General features: G+C 44.8%; 1 protein-coding gene across 10 annotated transcripts in view; it reads left to right on the top strand.

The window, feature by feature from the left end:
- The window catches only part of LOC105483923 (EvC ciliary complex subunit 2), a 186,286-nt gene that overhangs the window by 39,794 nt on the left and 128,016 nt on the right, over positions 1 to 18,476 (top strand). For all 10 annotated transcript variants that reach the window (XM_071093882.1, XM_071093880.1, XM_071093879.1 and 7 more), the window contains exons 8-9: positions 4,763 to 4,897; positions 6,886 to 7,025. In XM_071093882.1, the coding sequence (XP_070949983.1) occupies positions 4,763 to 4,897; positions 6,886 to 7,025 (275 nt within the window). The remainder of the gene's footprint in view (positions 1 to 4,762; positions 4,898 to 6,885; positions 7,026 to 18,476) is intronic.

Below are 18,476 nucleotides of genomic sequence, written 5' to 3'. Positions count from 1 at the left end.
ATTTGATGGTGATGCTGCTGATAGTGATCATGATGCTGTTGATGGTGATGGTAAAGATGAAAATGATGGAGATATTGATGATGTCGATAATGAAGGTGGCGATGGTGATGGTGGTGATGGTGATGATGAATTTGATGGTGATGCTGCTGCTGATGGTGATCATGATGGTGTTAATGAAGATGTTGATCATTATGGTGATAGTGAAGATAGTGATGATGGGGATATTGATGATGTTGATAATCATGGTGGTAATGTTAATGTTGGTGATGATTATAGTGATGGTAGTGATTATGTGGAGCCTTCTCCTCATAAAATTACATATTGAGATTTTACTCTTCTTTGGTCATTCTTCATTGAGGAAGATTGAAGAGTAGAGGCATTGTAGGCAGGGCAGGGCCTAGCGTAATTTAACAACACAGATAAATTAAGAAAGTGAGGGTCATGAGTGGGTTTGCCCCATGGAGGTAGGCTCTGCCTAGGTTTGCTTGTCACTTGGTGTCAGAAAGCAGGAATTGTAAGAGAAGGGGGTGAAAGGTGATGGGATCTGCAGAACTGGCTCTGGTTTTTCCCTCTTCCTAGATCCAGGCTTCCATTCCCACAACTGTGTTGATACTTTAAGCATTGATCTATACCCTGCTCCACTGAACTGCCCACAGTACCTCTACTCTTCAGTTTCTCTTGGCAATGCCCTTGTGGCAAAATGAAAGGAAGATCTCAAGATGTGGATTTAGAAGGTGGAAGTGGAAAGAGGAAGAGATTTGAGGTAGCCTGACTCAGCTGTCCATTTCCACTTCATGAAGTAGGAAGGAGGGAGGCAGGGAGACAGAAGGGGAGAAGGAACATACGAGAGAGTTCTTTTCCTGCCTTTTACAGTAGAGTGATGCTGTCCATATGTAATGTCAATCATACAACTAACTTCTACCATGGTATGGGAGATTAGGATTAAAAACATTTTAGAAAAACATGCAGCCCCCTGGACAGTAAGTAGTGTCCAGCTTTAGTGGGGCAAACGTAGACATTGGAGTCCAGCAGAGCTAATTCTGTTTTAGCTGTGAACTTCAATTAATTTTTTAATCTCTTTGCATCTCCATTTGTCTATTAGTAGAACAGGGATGATACGTGTTCCAGGGGATTACAGAAGATTGAATGAAATAAAGTTTATGAAGCATTGTGTTAGTGTCCTCAGGCTGCCATAATAAATCTCCACAAGCTTGGTACCTTAAAACAACAATTTAATTTTCTCACAGTTCTGCAGGCTGGAATTCTGAAATTAAGGTGTTGGCAGGCAGGGCCATGCTCTTTCTAAAGACCCTGGAGAAACATCTTCCTTTGCCTCTTACCTTCTGGTGGCTCCAGAAATCCTTGACATTCCTTGAAATCCTTGGCTTATAGCTGCATCACTCAGTATCTGCCTCCATCTTCACATGGCCATCTTCTCTGTGTGTGTCTACAATCTCCCTCTCCTCGTGAAGACACAATCATTGGATTTAGGACTCACTGTGACCCAGTATGACCTCATCTTAACTTGACTGCATCTACAAAGAAAATTTCTAAATAAGGTCACGTTCATAGGTATTGAGGTTAGGACTTCAACATGTCTTTTTGGAGGGCACAACTCAACTCAACTCACTACATTTACCTCGCCCAGAGGTTGGTGTATTGTAGGTGATTGAAAGTGTTAATCCCCTTTACCTCCCATTCCTTCTTCTCAAAGATGAAAAGACAAATTTTTGCCTTCTTTGAAGGTAAAGGGGATTAACAATCTTGAAAACAGATTGCTGATCTTTAACTACTGTGTTCTTTTACAGACAGATTTTTTTTAGTTTCCTTTCCATCAGTATTTTGACATAACCTCCATGCAATGTTATTTATGTTTATTCAGCTTATCGATTATTTTCTTGTGTAGTACGTACACAGTCAGGGCTCAGGGAACAGAGGGACATGTCCAGAACAAATGGAGTACTTGGATTTCATTTTGGTGCTAATCAAAATTCAAGATTTAGGATCAGGAGGATGTTAGAGCAAGAAAACATAATTGGTTCTCTGATAGTCTCTGATAACAGCCTCTGTGGACAGAGGCTGATTTATCAAAGGCAAGTTATAAGTGACATTACACTTCGATTCAGGTTTCAATAAACATTTGAACTGAAGCTCCTATTTTTGACCTAACTTAACTTTGACAGTCTAGAAGGTCACGGTGGCCTCATTGGTCTGTCAGAAAAAATGTAACCTTGACTACAATCTGCATTGTGGCCACAAGAATGAGGAATAGGCTAATTGTCTTCTAGCTCCTAAACAAAACATTCGGTGGCCTGTGGTCTGGAGTCATTTTAAATTAAACTAATTGTCACAGGTTGGCTTTTCTGGAGACAGATGCTGATGCAGAGTTTGGGGTATAATATGCTTTCCATTGTGCAGAGAAGAGTTAGCATATCCAGCTGGAGGCTGCTATCCTTAGAAAAACTTGCTTACAAGATTGATCCTGGGCTGGTGACTGGAAACTTGAATTTCAGGATTCCCATCTTCTGAAAACTGATAAGAATGGCTCCCTGTGCCTGAACTGTTTTTTACATATAGTATAGTTTATGCTGATTACTTGCTGTTTTTCTTGGAGTATGAAATTTTGGTACATGCCAGGGTGCCTATGTGATCAGCCTTGAATATAAACCCTGGACACTGAGTCCCTAATGAGCTTCCCTGGTAGAAAACATTTCACATGAGTTGTCACAACCCCTTGCTGGGGGGATTAAGCACGTATTTTGTGACTCCTCTGGAGTCTGGAAGCGTGTGTCTTGTTTACCTTGGACTTTACTACATTCTTCCCTTTTCTGACTTTGCTTTGTATCTTTTTGCTGTAATAAACCATACTTGTGAGTGGGATTGTATGCAGGTGGCCTTGGGGACCCTTGGTACAATCAGTGACCCCCTATAAAAGGAAACGGAAAGGAGCAGGATTGAAAATAGGAAGAAGTGGAGTTGTGATTTGGGTTGACAAAGCCTCAGCAGTCTGGGTGATTTTCATCTATCAAAGTTGCCTTTACATTTTTTTATAATCATCATCATAATAGTAGTAAAAATAATTATTGTCTCTTATTACACAAGTAATACATACCCGTTGTAGAAATATTAGAAAACAAGCATAAAGAAAGTGAAAAACGTCAAGAAATTACATTCAAATAAAATTCTGGAGGATTTTCTTTATAATTTACACAAGTATATGTATATATGCACATTATTTTTATTTTAATGAAATGGAGATTATACTGTATGTATTTTTTTGCAAAGTTACATTAGTATATAAGCCTTTTTATATATTATTAGAAATGTATTCAAAAATCTTTTAAATGGTAGGATATTCAGAACTATAGGGAAAAGGGGGAAATCTTAAAAAGCACCCAGAAAACAAAAACAGATCCTTCCAAAAGGTTATCAGGCACACTTCTGTCAGAAGACAGTGGAGTGGCACCATCAGCATTTTGAGGGAAAGTTATTTTGAGCCTTGAATTATGTAGCCAGCCATACTATCAATCAAACTGAGAACTAAGTGACAGTATTGCTAGATGTGAGAAAAGAATATCTTCTCTAAACAAACTTACTTGAGAATAAATAGATACTTAGGATACTTCATCAAAATAATAAAGAATTATCCAAGAAAAAGGAAGAAATCGGATCCAAGAAACAGTTTTTCTTCAATGAGTAATGCTGTGACAATATAGAAGGCAGTGAAGAAAAAGAAAATCTCTCTATGATACCAGAAAACCTAGAAAGTAGCCAGGTCTGATTAAATCAGAAAGTCAAAGAACTCTGGGAATGATGACTTTAAGAAAAAGTAAATTTGACTCCCTGTAACAGATAGTATTATTAAGAACATGGGTTTATGCTAGGAAGAAAAAAGATAGGCCGTGAAAAACTTCAGGAAAAACAAAAAGTCACACAAGGAAATGCTAATTCACACTGAAGCAAACTAAAAATGTAGCCTGATTTGAAATCATTGATCAAGTGTGAGAAAAGGGACTGAATTAGGAACATACTCCTTTGAGGGGCAGATATTTAGTGACACAGGATTGGATCCAATTACTTTACTCTGCAGTAAGCAACATTTGCCTAATCATAATAATATTGTCTTTTAAAATTTATAGTTGCTGGAATTAACCTATAAACAATAATCAGAATTCTGGTTGCAGAACAAAATATATATGTTATAAACCTAATAAATGCTGGAAGGCAGAAGCAGGGAAGGAGGGGTAGAGTTAAGTGTGGGCCACTAATCTCACTAGTCAGAAGACAAGAGATTTTCTCTAAGTGTAATACCATAAAACTTGGGGTTTAATTATTTAAAGTTATAGAGTGTAGTGGGAAGGTGAGGGTGCCATGGGTTCTTCCTCTGGCCTTTGCAAAATTCTGCCCATGATTCTCAAAAAATGCCACGAATCCTTCGGATTATCATGTATTTGATTTGGGAACTTAACGTTCTTGAGTGTCTGTGATGTGCTAGGCTTGGGGCTGGATGGCACTATTGTGTGCAAATCACCATGCCTCAGGTCTTTCTTTGAAAGACTTGTCAAGCACTGAGGAAATTCAGGCTCAGAGAGGACCAGTGAGGGCCTCTAGGCAGCCAGCTGGCAGCTGGCAGAGCGGGACTCAAATGCAAGTGAGTCCCCTGGCTCCCTGCTTGGTCTACTCTGACACTGGATCATCTGTGTGGCCTGGGAGACCTGCAGTCTGACCATGCATGAATCCTGCTCTCCTCTTGTCTCCACAGGTTCTGCCGCACCACGGCCTCCATGCAGCGGGGTTCTTCATTGCCTTCCTCCTCTCCCTTGTGCTGACCTGGGCTGCCCTCTTCCTCATGGTTCACTATCAGTGTCTGAAGGGAAGCATGCTCACCAGACATCGGGTGAGTCTGCCCTGAGGGTGGTTTGGAAGATGGTGGATGTGAGGTTGAAGTGTGGGTGACAAGATGCGTGTGGGTGACGGAATGCGTGTGGGGTGACGGGATGCGTGTGGGGTGACGGGATGCGTGTGGGGTGACGGGATGAGTGTGGGTGACGGGATGTGTGTGGGGTGACGGGATGAGTGTGGGTGACGGGATGTGTGTGGGGTGGCGGGATGCATGTGGGGTGACGGGATGAGTGTGGGTGACGGGATGTGTGTGGGGTGACGGGATGAACCGTTCAGGGAAGGACTGGGGGTGTTGGCTGGTGGGTCTTGGGTTGGTGGGCACTGCAGTGCTCAAGGAGGGGACATGGCAAAGAACCAACTATGCAAGGGCCCCTGCTGTGACTCATTGTCACCCAGAGGTGCACCACCTTGGCAGGAACATATGTCATCTTTCTCCCTCACTTTAGCTTGAAAACACTGAGGTCCATGAGGTTAAACAACTTGCTTAACATGGCCAGGCACAGGCTGGGACCCAGCTTCTGGGGACCCCCTCTCCCTGGAGGCTGAAAATTCCACCCCAGCCTAGGTGAGGAGCCTGTTATGCATTTTGTCCCTGCTTCTTGGAGGAGAGGATTGTCATTTCAAAATGAGGTCAGCCCACAGTCTCCTTGGCAGGCAAAAGTGAGAAGAAAAACGGCCCATCTAATCAGACCTTGTACTGATTCTCCCAAAGCTGTTATCAATCAGAGGAACTAAGCACACCCTGCTGCTTTGATGTCGGAGCAGGATTCATTTCCCAGAGATTAGGGCAGATCATGAGAACTGCACAGAGGGAAGCAAGAGTATGAATTTGATTTAAGGCCTAAAGACCCTTGCAGTACTTATTTCCTGGCATCGCAGAATGAACTCTTTTCACATTTTTCTTTATTTTTTTGCCAGCATAGTAGTGGTCAGTGGTCTGCTGTAAAACAGAAGGCAGCCTTCAGAGTTGGATTGGGGTCAAAAATCAACCGGACTCTTTTGAGCTGTGTGGCCTTCAATAACGTTATTTCACTTCTGTGAGCCTCAGTTTTCCTATTTGTAAAGTGGGGGCACCAACACTTCCTTGTTGTAACAGCTTCATGATAACACAAGGAAAGCACTGAAAATAATATCTGCCACAGGGACAAGAATTAGTATAGGTTAGCTATAACTATCATGCATTTTTGCAGTGTTAATGATATTGGAGACGAAACAGATCTATCTCTTATCCAATCAGAGGGTTGGGCGTAGTTATCTTTAATGTCACTTCCAGCTCACAGTCCTATATTCTTTTTCTTTATTTTTTTTGAGACAGAGTCTCACCTGTGTCGCCCAGGCTGGAGTGCAGTGGCACAATCTTGGCTCACTGCACCCTCCACCTCCTGGGTTCAAGCGATTCTCCTGCCTCAGCCTCCTGAGTAGCTGGGATTACAGGCGCCTGCCACCACGCCTGGCTAATTTTTGTATTTTTAGTAGAGACGGGGTTTCACCATGTTGGCCAGGCTGGTGTCAAACTCCTAACCTCAAGTGATCCACCCACCTCAGCCTCCCAAAGTGCTATGATTACAGGTGTAAGCCACCATGCCCCGCCCAATCCTGTATTCTGATTAGAAACCAACCAGATCTCTGATGTCGAGGTCCACCATACCCGTTGTGAGGTCTCCTCTACCTGATAATGATAAAGATGATGACAGTGAAATATTTTATAGGTCTTACAGGTTGAAAAGTTCTTTCTTTCCATTGTTCCACTTTACTCACACAATGTCCTCACGCAGGGCTATTGGAATTACGATCCCATTTCTTTGCAGAGAAAACGGAGGCTCAGGGACATTTGCAAAAGTTTGTCTCAGTTTACCGTGTTTCCAGTGGTGTGGCTGATTGGGTACTCTGACTGCAGACCCCTGGCCTTCCCTCCTGGCTTTCTCAGCACATGGAATTTACAAGAAGGCCCAATCAATTATTATTTCTGCAATTCTCCTGAAGGTTTGGCAGTACGACAGCAAGCTGGAACCCTTGCCGTTCACCTCAGCTGATGGCGTGAATGAGGACCTTTCCCTTAACGACCAAATGATAGACATTCTGTCTTCCGAGGACCCTGGTAGCATGCTTCAAGCCTTAGAAGAGTAAGAATTCTAAATCCCATTATACTTCCACAGATGTGATGAATGTTTTAATGACAGTGACGTAAGACCAAACACTGAGTATATTTCATTCATTCAGTTAATCATTTGTCACTCTGTAGTCATAATTCAACAACGGCTATGCACTGAATGTTTGGCATCTAGGAAAAGAAGTGTAGAAGCCATACTTCCTGCTCTAAGGAAGTCTGATCTAGTGGGAAAGACTGAAACATAAACAGAAGTGACCACAAAATTGGGTGACTACCATGCTAATGGGAGGGTCAGGGCTGGCAGAGCACAGAAGAAGAAGTAATTACTTCTGAGAAAGTCATAGAAATGCTTCCCAGAGGAGGTGGCATTGAACTTTTTTTTTTTTTTTTTTTTTTTTTTGAGATGGAGTCTCGCTCTGTCGCCCAGACTGGAGTACAGTGGCGCGATCTCGGCTCACTGCAAGCTCCGCCTTCCGGGTTCTCGCCATTCTCCTGCCTCAGCCTCCCGAGTAGCTGGGACTACAGGCGCCCACCACCACGTCCGGCTAATTTTTTGTATTTTTAGTAGAGACGGGGTTTCACCGTGTTAGCCAGGATGGTCTTGATCTCCCGACCTCGTGATCTGCCCGCCTCGGCCTCCCAAAGTACTGGGATTACAGGCGTGAGCCACCATGCCCGGGCTGAACTAATTATTTTTTTAAAATTTTTTTATTTATTTTTAACTTTTAAGTTTAGGGATATGTGTGTAGGCTTGTTATATAGGTAAACTCATGTCACAGGAGTTTGTTGTACAGATTATTTCATCATCCAGGTATTAAGTCTAGTACTCAGTTAAGAGGGAGAGAATCTGAATTGATTCTGAAAGCTTATGAAGAAGCTTTCCAAATTGATTAAGCGTGGAAACGATTTTCAGACAGAGGAAAGAAAGGGCAGATGTAAGGATGTGAAAGGAGCAAGGTGCGTTTGGTGAGATGTCAGTAGCCAAGTGTGGCTGATGTGCAGATTGGGGTATTAAGTATAGAAAATAAAGAAGAGGCAGCAGGGGAGAAAGGCCAGACCAGGTGATGTGACTGTATGCTGAACTGAATTCAGTTCTTCTTATGTAGTTAATGAATATTAACATCATACTTCCTATGTGCAATAGCAGATAGTGCCAGACACTGTTTAAGAACTTTACAGAACTAACTCATATAATCCTCTTAACAAGCCTATGAAGTAGGTATTGCTCTCTGTAACATCTTATGGATGAGAACTTGAGAGAGGTTAAGTCACTTGCCCAAGGGCGTATACTAGTAAATGATAGGGTCAGGTTTTAAACTCAGATCATCTGCTCCGTGGTCCAGGCTCTTAATCATTGTCCAAGATTTCTCCTGGATGGACACATGGTTCACAGTCTAATAGGTAACCTTAACTAGATAAGGTTCATCAGCATGGCCTTACCATTCCTTTTTTCCTTTCAACAGATATTTAAGATGACTTCTTTATGTTTTCTTTAATTTTCCTTTTTTTTGGCCAAAAATCTCAATCTTATTTTTTTAATTTACTCTCAAACAAAATTATTTTAAAGTCGCTGCCTGAAGACGTTATTATCTGTACCCTCATTCTGTGTCTGTTATCTGGCATACACTCAGTGTTTGATCATGTTTTCTTGTCTCATATCTCTGTGTATTTTTTAATATGTGCTAGACATTGTATATGAAGTTGAAAAGACAATCTGAGGACGAGGGTGATGTTATCTTCTTCTAAGAGGCTAGTAGCATAATTATGGATTATATTAATCCTATCAGAGATTGAGATCATTCAAAGCTGGGCTTCATTTCTCCCAGATCAAATTCTTATTTGGTTGTATCTGATTATTTTTATTTTAACATGCTTTTTGTTAGACTGCTGATGATTAATAATGGGGCCAAATGTGAACTCTTCGTATTGGATGTCATTTACAGGAAACCTTTTTTATTCTAGGTTCAAGATTTGTAGCTCTCTGCCCACTCACTGCCCACTGGAGGGTAATTTCTGGGAATTTGGAATCATCAAGATAACGATAAACTATAATGCCTTATGTTTTCAGATAAAATACCTTATGTTTATGTCACTTTTAGAAATGTGCACACCCCTTATTTAATTTGGTGCTCATCATACTGCTTTTTGGTATGGCATCTTATTTTCAGTGTTTGACAGTCAAAGCAGCTGAGGCTCAGCTAGGTTGAGAGGTTTACCCACAGCAATACATCTGGTGAGTGAAGAATGGGACTTGAGCTTCCTCACTGTTTAGGCTCAGGCACATTTATAATTTACAGACGTTCTCTGAGCCCAGTTTTCTCATCTCTCAAACAGGGAACCCATAACCTAGAGCCTCGGGATACTGTCATGTATAATGATGTGAAAGAGACTTGTGATAGGGACATGTCCTTATGCGAATAGCTGCTGTGAGCCCTGGTCAGATTAGCAGACCCTAAAGAGAAGTGGTCAGGGTGATTTGCCCTTCCTTGAGTCTTTCTCAAGAAAATTGAAAGCATACTGAACATGGGAGACCTGGGGAGCAAAACTGAGCAGCTTCCTGATCCTCCCTGGGTCCGAGAAATGGTGTCCTGTGACACAAAGACGTAGATCCTAGGTAGAACCAGAAGCAGCTCTGTGTCATGCTTTTCAGGAACAACTACCTACTGGCCTGAGAGAAGAGCCCCGCTATGTCTGACTCATTCCACTTTGTGAGCTCAATGACTGTTCTCAGAAGAAAGGGACTCCCCTCTTGTTTGAATGGGTGCTCCTTCTTCACTGGGTGCCTGGTGAAGAGCCAGGCCTGGAGCCTCGTAAGTGCAGGGCTGACCTTGTACCAAGAGGGGAGTCAGGGCTTATTCATCCGTTTCTGGGTGCCAGTTGTATGGCTTGGTTAATTAAGCCTTGTGCAGCCATCCAGATGCCATTCTTCATTTTCACTTAATTCCCTAATCAGAATGCCAAGGATTACAAATTAAAATTTGCCACCTTGTCTGAAGTAGTAGGGAGAAATGGACGAGCAGTGGAAGGCGAAGTTATTGGCAGAGGTTCATAAATGTCACTTACTATATTAAGTGGTGTGAGCAGCTAATTATCAAATGACTTCAGAGCTAAAAATCTGTTTTTTTACAAAACATGAAAATGACAAGTAGAGTGAAAAGATTTGGATCATGCAATCAGCACCTGGATATTTAATTTGCAAGTATGTGGTACTCCATAACTTTCCGATTAAAGTAATTAGTACTTTAAAATAGGAAAGTATTAATCCTCCTGTCTTTGTTTTTTATTCAAAAAGTAATGGGGCATAAGAAGCCCAGTCTTTATCCCTACATTATATGAAATTATAAGCAGCCACTGTGGTTTGCCAGTCTTGATGCTTGAGTACAATAGGAATGTTGAAGTTTATAATGGTTTTGTTCTTGCACCTCTGGAATTTTATATTCATTTTCCTTGGGAGCTTGTCTTATTTTGCCTGAAGAGTGTTTAGCATTGATTATCAAGCATGCACTGAGAGTGTTCAGTTTGTGAGCTAAATTCACTCCTCTCTTCCTCTCCCCCAGCTTCCCATCCTCCCTCCCGTCCCACATTCAATATTTATTGAACTCCAGTTCTGTTTCAGGCATTGTGGTTGGACACTAGTTTTAGAAACCCAGTCTTTTTTTTTTTTTTTTCAGTTATAGCATTGCCAATTACTTTTAATCTTTCCATCTTGCTGTGTAGTCCTGCTTAGATGCTCCCAGAAAGAAAATGTCACTCAGAATGGCAGGACCTTAGTATGCGTGGAAATCTGTGATACACTCCCCACTAAAAATAGCATTTTTCTCTGGCAAATCAGTTATCCCATTTGTAATTCTAACATGAAGCTTAGCTGGGATTCGAAATATGCCATTAGGTGACTTGATTACCCCCTCATTTCAAGCCCCATCAGAACCATAACTTTGCTCTATCCTGCTGAGTTATTTTTGACGAGGCGCATTTCCTAGGTGTGCGTGGTGGTTTTTACATTGCTTATTCATAGGCAGTCTTACAGAGAGGATTTGAGGAAGGACTGTTTCCTTTGATTTTTATCAGGCTCCTTGACTGTAGCTATAATGGAGGTGGACTCAGTCTCAGCACATGCTGGGACTAGGAGGAAGGAGGAACTAGGCAGGACCAGCTGGTTCTGGAAGCTTCTAGGGGCATGGAGTGCTGATCGTGTTTTAGCTCCAGCCTTACTCTAGGCCTGACCACTCCACACACCTCTCGCCTGTGATCTTATTTAATTCTCACAACTCTCCCGTTTTAGACCAGGAAGCTGAGGTTCAGAAAGGCTTATTGATTTTTGCCTAAGGTCACACAGGTAGTAATGGATTTGGCTTAGGCCTGAGTGTTTTCAATCTTTTCTTCTATTGACCGAACAGCTTTTTAAAAAGACTGAGCTTAGATGTTTCAGAGAGTCAAAGAAAGTAAGGCAAAAAAAGAAGTTCAGATCTATGTCTGTTTCCTCTATTATTAGAACAAGCTTAGGACTCTTTCTGGATGCTACCAACATTGCCTCTCAACTGTCTTGAAATTGTGTTTGTACAAAGTAAGTGTTTCATGAGTATTTGTCGAATTGAGGCTTTTAAATATGTGTGTTTAGTAGTTTTTTATGTGCCAACCATATGGTATATTTTTACAACTTCTACTCTTTTTATTCGTTGTAAACACTTTAGAGAAATGATTTTGTTCCTCATCTCTAAAAACCTGAAGCCCAGGGAAATTAAACAACTCATCCAAGATTCTTTTGTTCACTTGTTCTTTGATTGGGTTGCTGGTTCATGCATGTAGTACTTTTTAAAAAGTAATTAATGGATTGATGAATCCAACAGATTCTTGCCGAGGGCTCCTTCTGCACCAAGCACTGTGGTAGATCCAAGACTCTCATTTGCCGGACACTAGCAAGTGTCTTGGTTTTTGTCCTTATAGAGCTTACACAAGCACACACAACTCCGTACACTGCTAATTCTTTGATTCTACACTGTGGTCAGAGCTATGAAGGGACAAGGGGCTCTGTTAAAGAATCTTGGAGAGGATGCTTCTAAGGGAGGCTTGTTAAGCTGAGAGCTGGTGATGAGCATTTTGGAGTGGGCAGCATGCATAGGAGGTAGGAAGGGATGTGGACATTTGAGGACTCAAAAGAGGACCAGGCCAGGGTGGGAGGTGTAGATGGCACAGAGATTGAAGAGTCATTAGAGCCAGTGAGGGGCCTTCCCTGAAGCAACACTGCCTCCATTCTTTATCCTGAAATTCTAATTTTCTTCACAACACTCAAGGCTGCCGGAAACTACCTTATGTTTTCAAATTAATGTTGTTGTATTTCGTCTTACCCACCTGGGCAGTAAGTTCTGTGAGTGCAGGGACCTTCTGTCTTGCTCGCTGATTCATCCCCAGTGCTTCCAACAGTGCCTGGCACAGCAGGTGCCACTACACAGTAGGTACACATTACACTTGGTGGAATGCTATAATTGAAAATCACCTGCAGAGAAAACTTGAGGCTATAAGGTACTTGATAGCAAAGACTAGGAGGAGGTGCAGCATTACTGAAACCAGAAGACAACACAACATGTTTCCAGATGTGATGTGGTCCTTCAGGCTACCCAGCTTCTTCCAAGGATGTCCTGTGGCTGGGACACCCTTGCAGGGAGATTCTGTTTGATGGAAGGACTGGACAAGAGTTGGGCCATCATCTGTCATGATAGGAAGGATGGCAGAGTCTATGTAGATGTAGCAGGTGTGTGACTTGGGGAGAGAACATGGGATGAACCTGTCAGATGCTTCTCAATGAAGTTCAAGGTGAGGACAACAGGGGAGGAAAAGGTGGGAATGTAGAAAAGTGTGAAACAGTTCTGACCATGGGGAGGGGGCTTACTAGAGAAACCCAGACTTGCTGAGCAGCATGGACTGCCCATGTGAGGCTGGTGGGCCTCCCTGCCTGGACGAGGTGCCTTCGCCTGCAGTGGTCTCAGTGGTCTGGATGGAGGCATGGAGGCCACTGGAGGGCATGGCATAGAGCCCAGTGGTTAAAACCCAGGCCTGACTGCTGGGGTTGAGTCCTAGCTCTGCCACTTACTGCGTTGGTGACTCCAGTTGCCTTATCTATACAATGGGATGCAGTGCTGACCTTACCCCGGTGCCAGGACCAGAGCTGGCCTGGAGAGCTTTTCCAGGTGAGAGGGAGAGGGATAGGGACTTAGCTATATTAGTATCCTGTGGCTGCTGTAACAAATGACCCTGACCTTGGTGGTTTCACGCAACAGAAACTCACCCTGTCACTGTTCTGGAGGCCAGAGTCCCAGATCAATTGCTCTGGGCTGAAATCAAGGTATCAGCAGGGCCATGCTCCCTTCAAATGCTCTGGGAGGGTTGTTCCTGCCTCTTCCAGCTTCTGGGGCTTCCAAGACCACAGCACTTCTTGGCTTGTGGCCAACTTACTTCCGTCTCTGCCTGCATGTGGCCTCCCCTTCTTCTGTATGTATGAAATCTCCCTCTGCCTCTCTCTTAGGAGGCCACTCGGGACTGGATTTAGGGCTCACTGGATAATCCAGCATAGTCTCCTCGTGTCGAGATCCTTCACTTAATTGTATCTGCAAAGGCCCTTTTCCCTTTGAGGGTCACATTTCCAGGTTCCAGGAATTAGGGCTACAGATCTTTGGGTGGAAGTGATCACAACATCTCAAGAGGATGAGGAAGGAAGTGGAGACTTGAGGGGCCTTGAGAAGAAGTGAAAGGAGGAGGTCAGTGGGTTAGAGGACTCGAAGGGGTGTGTCAGGGAATGGTTTCTGGAATGTTTCCAAGGAGCTGAGGGGTGTTTTTAGACACGGGAATGCTGGGAACGGTTACCTCTCCATCAGCAATGGTTGGTCCAGGGCTCAAACCCAGGTCTTCTGACTCCAAGGCCGGGACATCCTCTGGTGCTTCCTGGCTGTTTGCAGACCATTTGGTGGAGATTCTTCTTGGATCATGCAAGAGGAGACTCACAAAGAGGGAAGGGCCCGAGGTCTGTGTGGAGGCAGCACTTCTCTGAGACCAGAGCGCAGCTCCCCCACCTCCCCTGCTTCCCTCAGGGTTCAGTGGGATAGACATGGTTCCTTGCACATGGCAGATGCTCAGGAAATACTTCTGGAATTGAATCATCTCACTTCATGACCCGTTGTGAGATATTCCACTGGAGGTCCTTGTGGGGTGGTGGTCAGTTTTTCAAGGCTTAAAAATAATGCCCATCTCTTTCCCTTCCAAGTTCTAAGCTATTTTAAAACTCTGACCCCCTCCCTCCCTCCCTCTCTTCTTTTCTTTCTCCCTTCCTCCCTCCCTTCCTTCTCTTCCTTCCATTTCTTCTTCCATATGGATTAAGCATTTGGTCCATGCCAGGGACTGTGCGTGCGTGCTCTCCCTCCGAGGCTCTCAGCACGGTCTGTGATGCTCGGACTGTGACTGTTTCCCATATCAAATCCTGTCCCTTTGGTGGCGCAGGCCTGGCGGCACCAGGTGAACCTCAGAAAGCACGTCTGGGCTGGGTCTCAAGGGCCATTAAGACTTGTCAGAATGTGCATGGGGCATTTCCAGCAGGGGGAACGAGTGCCAGAGGAATATGTGCAGGAGACTGGACACGTGGGTGGTGGTGGGGAAGAGGCCTTACTCTCTGAAAGAAGGTCCTCGTGGACCCTTGAATCTCTCCTCACTCCAGCCCCATGATACAGATAACCCGTGTCCAGGCCCTTCCACCTTTCTGGAAGGATCAGTATCAGAGTTCACCTGGAGCACCAGATGGTTGGCAGGAGCAAAGGTCAGCTAAGGTGGACAGCAGCCCTGTCCTCAAACCGGATCCTCGCTTCTGGATTTCCTGACAGGTGGTGGGTTCCTGTGCAGCACCCGACATGGCGGGGTTCTTACGGAGTTTGTAAAGGGGCCGCTGGAGAGCAGAGCAGAGCAGAGCAGAGCAGAGGGAACGCCTGCTGGGTTCCCACGGCAACTCTCACTGTCACCTTCCAGCAAGGTGAGGGTTTCTTGAGGAGTTCTGTCTGACAAACACCTTCTGTTCTTTTGGCAAGTGTTTACTGTGCTCTCCCTCAGCGCTAGGCATGATGTAGGCTGGGTGCTGGGGAGGAAGCCAAGAAAAGCAGGGAGCCTGTCCATGCCCACTGTCTACAGGGAGAGAGGGCTCATGCGCCGAGAGGCATGGTGCAGGGTATAGCGCAAGGTGGAACCACCATTGCAATGGCAGCTTCCACCCCACCCGTGACACTCAGCATGTGTCTCATTCCGTCCCCAACTGCTCATTCTGCTCAGTTATGGCCAGCGGGGCCCGACTCAACGACAGAGTGGCTTCCTTCAGCGGCCTGGAATGGTGCTCTTGCACTCCTGGACACAGATTAACCATGCCCCGCACGCCCAGGCCAAGCCTGGGTTCCAGGTTTCCTCAACGGCACAGTCCATAGGATTCTCCTCACTCCAGGCACCGGGTGGAATTCAGAAAACATCAGCAAAACTCCAGCCACCCCCGCAGTGATGCCCCTGGGCTCCAGGCCTGCACTGCTGTTGCCCACCAAGGATTGGAGGAAACCCTTGGAAATGCAAGGGAAGGGTAGGTGGGCAGAGTCGCCTTAGGGAATGGAGAAGCTGACTGCTAAGTTGAAACCTCAAGGATGTAAATGCAAGGAAGAGGCATCTCCAGTGAGAGGTCTGCTCTGGCATGTGGATTCCAGAACCCAGAGAAATTCATTTGTGCCCCTCTTCTCTCAAAGAGGAGCTTCTGAGAGACCCCTCAAAAATTGCAGTTTCTGCCGCGGGGCCTTCCCTGGGCTCCAGGACTGACTCCAGGCTCCCTCTTCTCCCTATAGGATATATAGGCTGTTTTCAACCTCTTTATTTTTGGAGATGAAGTCTCACTCTGTTACCCAGACTGGAGTGCAGTGGCACAATCTTGGCTCAGTGCAACTTCCGCCTCCCAGGTTGAAGCGATTCTTCTGCCTCAGCCTCCTGAGTAGCTAGGATTACAGGCACATACCACCACGTCCGGCTACTTTTTGTATTTTTAGCACATACAGAGTTTCACCATGTTGGCCAGGCTGGTCTCGAACCCCTGACCTCAGGTGATCTGTCTGTCTCGGCCTCCCAAAGTGGTGGGATTACAGGCATGAACCACCAGGCACGGCCTGTTTTCAACCTCTTGTTTCAAGTTCCCGTTGCAGCTCCAGATTCTTGGCATCTCAGTGCTGAAGAGAGGGTGGGCCTCATTTGTAACAGGCACATACTAAGGAGTCCAGCTCTACTTTTTGTTTACTTAATAGATTATATTTTAGCACAGTTTTAGATTTGTAGAAATATTGAGAGGAGAACACAGAGAGAGTTCCCATTATCTCCCCTACCCAGTTTACCCTAGTACTCATGTCTTATATTAGCATGCTACATTTGTTACAGTGAATGATCCAATATTGATACATTATTATTAGCTAAAGTTCACAGTCTGTTCAGATTTCCCTCGTTTTTACCAAATGCCCCTTTTCTCTCCAGAGGAAAAGACTTTACCAGGGCCTTACCTTTCTTAGGGGAGAGAACATTTTCCCAGCTCATGAGCTAAGAGCTAACCTGAAGATAAAGCAATTTACACCTTCCCAGGAAAACAGAATCTTAGAATCTGGATACTGCACAGGATCTTAGTGGTCATCTGGCCCAAATTCTCAGCTAGGGCAGGAATAGTCTCTGGTATGCCTAATGGATGGCCAACCCATTTCTACTTGGATGTTGTCATGGATGGAGAGGGACTGCAGTACCTTCAGGGTTGCTGTTATGGGTGGAATTGCGTCCCCTCACAAAGCTATGTTGAAGTCATAACTCCTGGGACCAGTGAGTGTGACCTTATTTGGAAGTATAATCTTTGCAGTTGTACCCTCACTAAGGTGAGGCTATTAGGGTGGGCCTTGATCCAACATGACTGGTATATTCATAAGAAGAGGGAAATCTGGACATAGACACAGGACGGACACCATGTGAAGAGAAGCACACACTGAAATGATGCAGCTACAAGCTAAGGAATACCAAGGGTTGCTGGCAACACCAAGCTGGCATGGAACGGATCCTCCCTCACAGCCTGCAGGAGGAACCATCCCTGCCAACACCTTGACTTTGGACTGTTGGCCTCCAGAACTGGGAGGGAATAAGTGTTGTTCTAAGCCATCCAGCTGATGGTACTTGGCTACATAGGAAAGTACCCTAGGAAACAAGTACATCTCCCTAAGCCACACCTTCTGAACCAGAACCTGAGAGCAGGCCTGGGGAGCTGCATTTTGTATCTTCAGATCGTTCTGGTACATTCTGATGTTTAATAGTTTGAGAACTTCTGCAGGAGAGCAGAGTACCCCAAAGATGCATCCTCTAGTTGGTTCAAAGTTGAGTCACAAGAATCCTCATCTAAGGCTGCAGACCCTCCCTGCTACCTCCCTCACCTTGGGGTTTTTATCCACCAGCAGCCCTTGCCGGCTGGAGGATGCTCCTGAGGACCTTAATTTCCTGGCACAGCTGCCTACCGTTTGCATGAGCCAACACCTTCATCTCAGCCTTCTGGTCTCCGAGTGACACATTTCTGTTGGTTGAAGCCACCCACTTTGTGGTACTTTGTTACAGCAGCAGTCACAGGAAACACATGCAGTTCTCCATCTCAGTGCTGGGCAGCTGACATTCCCAGAGGGTGCATCTGTCCATAACCAGAAATCCATTTATACAGTGTCACATGTGGTAAACATGGTGTTTACTACAAACAGGCGGCTGAATTGCGGTGCCATCCTAATGCAGCCTTTCCTCACCTGCACACTGGTCCCTACGTAGGACTTCTCCCCTCTCCCTCCTGGAGCTCTCCACCTCTTCCCATCTCATCAACAGCACCTGAATCTCAGCCATTGCCATTTCTTTCTTGGCCTCTGCCACCAACTTCACGTCTATCCCTGACCATCCAGTCCATTCACACACCAGCCAGAGGTACCTTTTCAGTGAATCCGGTTGGGCCACCTGTGCTGAAAAGCCTTCACCAGCTTTAACCTGTTCCCTGGTAAAACCCAAATCCCCACCATGGCCTGCAAGACTCCGTGTCAGAAGCCTAAGGCTGTTTAGCCTGGTTTGGTGATATTTTGTGTTCACCTGATCATAATCATCAGATATCTGCAAGGTTGTCATGGATAAGACAGTGGAAACTGGGGCAGTGATGGAAATTTTAGGGATATAAATGTCAGCTAATTATGAAGAAGGCCTTTCTGCTTCTCTAAGCTCTTCTATAAGGGGAGTTAGCCTGGAGGGGCAGCTAGCTCCCCATTGTGGTGGGTGCACATGGCAGAGGCTGGGGACTGCCCGGCAGAGAAGATATTGAGAAAACCCAGGTCTTGATTGGAAAGGTGACTTAGCTGACATCCAAGGTTTATTCCATTTCTTTTTTTTTTTTTCTTTTTTTTTTTGAGAC

Source organism: Macaca nemestrina, chromosome 3 (genome assembly GCF_043159975.1).
Source record: "Macaca nemestrina isolate mMacNem1 chromosome 3, mMacNem.hap1, whole genome shotgun sequence".
NCBI classification, from domain to species: domain Eukaryota; kingdom Metazoa; phylum Chordata; class Mammalia; order Primates; family Cercopithecidae; genus Macaca; species Macaca nemestrina.
The sequence above is the reverse complement of the archived record's forward strand: the minus strand, read 5'-3'. Positions and strand labels throughout refer to the sequence as shown.